General features: G+C 42.4%; 1 protein-coding gene across 1 annotated transcript; it reads left to right on the top strand.

The window, feature by feature from the left end:
- Nucleotides 1–490: 490 nt before the first annotated feature.
- On the top strand, nucleotides 491–2,274 carry LOC130832961 (tubulin alpha-1C chain-like). The gene is made up of 3 exons (XM_057702088.1): nucleotides 491–626; nucleotides 769–917; nucleotides 1,266–2,274. The coding sequence occupies exons 1-3, from the start codon at nucleotides 506–508 to the stop codon at nucleotides 2,238–2,240; spliced, it is 1,245 nt and encodes a 414-aa protein (XP_057558071.1). The 5' UTR covers nucleotides 491–505; the 3' UTR covers nucleotides 2,241–2,274.
- The last annotated feature ends 2,769 nt before the right edge of the window (nucleotides 2,275–5,043 follow it).

Raw genomic sequence — 5,043 nt, 5'->3', positions numbered from 1 at the left:
CTCTAGTTACACAATCACACAGAGAATGAATCAGAGCTGGAAGGAGGAATTTTGTTTGCCTTTAAGGAATCAGCAGGCATATTTTCCAGGAATTAGGGAAAATCTATTGCTGTAGAGCAGCTTGTGTCATTCTGAAGGTAGAAACCTGACCTTGAACATCTGATGTGGCTACAAAGTGAAGGTCTGGTCTCTGGTCTTGCCTAGTCGTTCATTAACATATCTGTGGTTTTCCAAAGCATTTTCTCTGAATTAAACTCTTGCTTGTGAAATAGTCCCTGGGAAGGAGTGGCCTCCAGAAAGGTTCCGATCTATCCTGAAGGTTAATAGTCATTTTTGTGTGAATCATTCCTAAACGTCCCATCTGATGTGTCATATTCTGACATTTCCTTTCTTCCTCCCACAGCGCGAGTGCATCTCCATCCACATTGGTCAGGCTGGTGTCCAGATCGGCAATGCCTGCTGGGAGCTCTACTGCCTGGAACACGGCATCCAGCCCGATGGCCAGATGCTAAGTGACAAGACCATTGTGGGGGGAGATGACTCCTTCAACACCTTCTTCAGTGAGACAGGCGCTGGCAGGCATGTGCCCAGGGCAGTGTTTGTAGACCTGGAACCCACGGTCATTGGTGAGTTGACCTCAGTAACCCCAATGAGATCTCAGGGGTCTGGGACAGGAGGTGTGTCCTGGGGGCTCCACTGATGCCCCGGGGTCCAGCAGACGTGTGCAGGTTGTTAGTGATGGGTGGCTGCTTCGTTTTTCTTTTCCAGATGAAGTTCGCACTGGCACCTACCGCCAGCTCTTCCACCCTGAGCAGCTCATCACGGGCAAGGAAGATGCTGCCAATAACTATGCCCGAGGCCACTACACCATTGGCAAGGAGATCATTGACCTCGTCTCACACCGAATTCGGAAACTGGTATGTTTATTCTCAAGAATAAATTAAATTAATGAACCTAAGGAAGATATTTGAAATACGTTCTTTTTGCAAACACAGAATTGAAATGTAATAAAGAGTGAGTTTCATAGTTTTTTTAAAGTTCAATTAAAATATGAACTATTTGATGTCATTTTATAAATATCAATGAAGATATTTTTTAACAAAGAAATGCTGAGTAAGGAAGGTCTGCATTTTTAAAAAGGTGTTTCTTGTCAAAATACGATCTAAATCTTTGGATTTAATATGAAAAGTGAAAATATTTACAGTTACTATGATGGTATCACAAAGAGCAATAACTATGTTTCCTCTACGCCTCCTGTCTAACAGGCTGACCAGTGCACAGGTCTTCAGGGCTTCCTGGTTTTCCACAGCTTTGGTGGGGGAACTGGTTCTGGGTTCACCTCCCTGCTGATGGAACGTCTCTCTGTCGATTATGGCAAGAAGTCCAAGCTGGAGTTCTCCATTTACCCAGCCCCTCAGGTTTCCACAGCTGTCGTTGAGCCCTACAACTCCATCCTCACCACCCACACCACCCTGGAGCACTCTGATTGTGCCTTCATGGTAGACAATGAGGCCATCTATGACATCTGTCGTAGAAACCTCGATGTGGAGCGCCCGACCTACGTAAACCTTAACCGCCTCATGAGCCAGATTGTGTCCTCCATCACTGCTTCCCTGAGGTTTGATGGAGCCCTGAATGTCGATCTCACAGAATTCCAGACCAACCTGGTGCCCTATCCCCGCATCCACTTCCCTCTGGCCACGTATGCCCCGGTCATCTCTGCTGAGAAAGCCTACCATGAACAGTTTACTGTAGCAGAGATCACCAATGCTTGCTTTGAGCCAGCCAACCAGATGGTGAAATGCGACCCTCGCCACGGTAAATACATGGCCTGCTGCCTGTTGTACCGTGGTGACGTGGTTCCCAAAGATGTCAATGCTGCCATTGCCACCATCAAGACCAAGCGCAGCATCCAGTTTGTGGACTGGTGCCCCACTGGCTTCAAAGTTGGCATCAACTACCAGCCTCCCACCGTGGTCCCTGGTGGAGACCTGGCCAAAGTCGAGCGAGCTGTGTGCATGCTGAGCAACACCACAGCCATCGCTGAGGCCTGGGCTCGCCTGGACCACAAGTTTGACCTGATGTACGCCAAGCGGGCCTTTGTTCACTGGTACGTGGGTGAGGGCATGGAGGAAGGAGAGTTTTCTGAGGCCCGTGAGGACATGGCTGCCCTTGAAAAGGATTATGAGGAGGTTGGAGCCGATAATGCTGAGGGAGAGGATGAGGAGGAAGAGTACTGACCTGTCTACTGCAACTTTACACCCGTGTTTTGGGACTGTCTTATTTGTGTTCTCTGAAGCTGCCCATCGTGGCCCTATCTTATCAATAAAGATGATATTTCTACTTCAATGTCAAGCTGTATCATAGTAAATCTTCTACTTTTTCAAGGCCAGTTTGTGATGGAGGAGGCTGGCAGTTTCCATCTGATTATTGTTTCAAGTGGCTTCTGTGTACTGTGCTAAGGGGTTTGTCTATTTCACTTAGACCTGAATTGATGACTGGTGATAAAATCATTTTGTAAGTGAGGCAATAATAGGCTCAGGTTGGGCCAATGTTTTCCAAACTTCGATGTGGATGTGAATCTCCTGCAGATCTGAATCTGTAGGTCTGAGGTGGAGCTTCAGATACTGCCTTTTTTTTTTTTTTTTCAAAGCTCCCAAGTGTTCTCGGTCTGCTGTGACCATACATGGAGTAGCAAGGGGTTAGGTAACACAGCTAGTAAATGGTGGAGCTGAAATTCAAGTGACCAGCCAGGCTGCCAGAACTATTGCAGCCATTATTTCATAAAACACTGGAGTCATATGGGAAGGGCTTGGAATTGTGCTGATTTATCCCGTAGTTAGCAAAAACCTACAATGGCAAATAAGATTGTGCTTTAAGAAGTTACCACCTAGAGAAAGTGGAGCAGGCCAAGACACACAATAGCCTCAGGTTGTTATGGTGCTGGTCCTCGATCCAGTGTATGTCATCAGGAATATTTGAGATATAATATTTGGCATATAACATTTTAAAATAGCTAGTATTATGATTGATCAGAAGTTAGGGATTCCATATAAATGACATTTATCCATACACTATAACCTAAGGTTCGTCTCCAATCACTTGACAATGTTTTTGAAATAATTTAACACACCAAATAAACTTAACTTGACATCTATCTCTGAGATATCTCAGAGGTGTTCTTTCCAAGTATCCCAGAGTCAGCTGCAGGCTAAAAAGCTTTAGTCAGATTTTGATATTTTGGAAGTTTGTTAAAAATATCAAAAAGGTTTTAAAACACAACAGGATCATAGGTCACTGTGAAACAACACATTCATTTAACCAAAGTCACAAACCCATTGAAAGAAAACAAACATGGATCACCTAAGGGCACAGAACTCAAAAATTCTGTTATCAAAAAAAGCATTTTTAACAGATCAAATTCCAGTCTTGTATTAGGTTACTTAACAAAATCTATTTACTGAGTTAACTTCAATCTAAATTTCGTTAATCCTGACCATGTGCAAAACTTTCTCAGTAAAATATAATTCCATTTCTCATAACTTCTTAAGTGAAAATGCACATTATACCATACTGAAATGTTTTGTTATTTTCAGTAGCTATAATTATGTACTTAAATTAGAATCCCTGATTCTTAAAAACCTTAATTTGTAGTGAAAACCAAGAGACAAGTAATAGTTACCAAAATCTGAAGAAACTATTTTAGATGATATTTGTTTAGAACATAATTACTCTTATAGCTTACCTGAAAGCTCTTATCTCACTTACATTTTTATTTTAAAGTTTCATCACATCCAGTTATTTTTCTGGCTGACAAATTTGCAACAGATAGAACAAGATTTCATTTAATTCAATTAAATGCAGGTGCAGTGAACATGTGAGACACAAAGCTCACTTGTCTGATTACCAAAGAAAGAACACAGAAGCTCAGAGCACATTGAGGCGAGACTTTAATATCGGTCTTGCAAGAGCTGGTGTCTGCCGGGACAGGCACAAATGAAAAAAAATTACGATCACCGTTTTTATTCCCTAGTTCGCAAGTCCCTCCCCTGGTTCCTCATTGGCTGAGTACTGCAGGGTTCACACGCTTTCCCCAACGTCACCTACCAATGAGGTTACAGTCCGTACTTTATTACTATTTGATTGGAGGGCTTAGGCCTCCTCCAGTACGTCGTGACGGTTACCACGCCTTCTTTGGTTCTGCTGCTATCTGGGGGAACCTCTGCTCCTCACTTTTGGTAGGAGCCTTTGGTCACATCTGCAAACTTTACTGCTTTTACGACATTCCTTGGAAATGAATCACCAGACATCCGTTATCTCTCACAGCAAACCATGTGGGGTGAGAATTACCAAGACTCTGGAAAATGGTCCCTCAAGTCCTTTACACGTGGGACTTTTCATCTCCCTGTATTTCAAGTAATCAGGGTTATGGATGGTGACTCTGAGGGATGAAAAAGGGTAGGAGAATCCCACTCAGCATGTACTTTCATATATATATATATATGTATATTTTATGTATATTTAACTGTGCTAATACAGATTCTCAAGTCCAATCAACTACTGCCCTCTATGTATTAATGTCATCAATATCATAAGATAAATTCCTATAGGATTGATTTAATCCATTTAAACAGGAAAATGGTTTTTAAAGGAAACAGACTAGTAATATAACAACAAAATCCTTACTTCTAAAGGCTGGGTCTGGGACAACCTAAATAAAGATTCCATTGTTAAAATATTGAAAGACCTATTCAATGCAAATATCAACAAAAATGAAAAATAATAAGGGCAGCGGGATGCTGAAATATTTTATCTTTATCATTAAAGTGGCAGAAAAGCATTCCCTAGTAGGCGCTAGGGGAAAAGGATGCCTGATTTTATATCTTTGTTATACTTGTGCAGTTGTTTCAACAAGTAACTTAAAGACAAAATGGAAAAAGGAGGAGGTTTGTGCCTGAGATTGTGTTGATGTGAAACCAGGGATGGCCACCTTGGGCCAGGTGAGTTAAGTTTACCTGGCCAGGTAGACCACAGAGCTCCTGA

Source organism: Hippopotamus amphibius, chromosome 12, assembly GCF_030028045.1.
Source record: "Hippopotamus amphibius kiboko isolate mHipAmp2 chromosome 12, mHipAmp2.hap2, whole genome shotgun sequence".
In the NCBI taxonomy this organism is placed as follows: domain Eukaryota; kingdom Metazoa; phylum Chordata; class Mammalia; order Artiodactyla; family Hippopotamidae; genus Hippopotamus; species Hippopotamus amphibius.
Note: the sequence above shows the minus strand (reverse complement) of the source record. Positions and strands in the feature narration are given on the sequence as shown.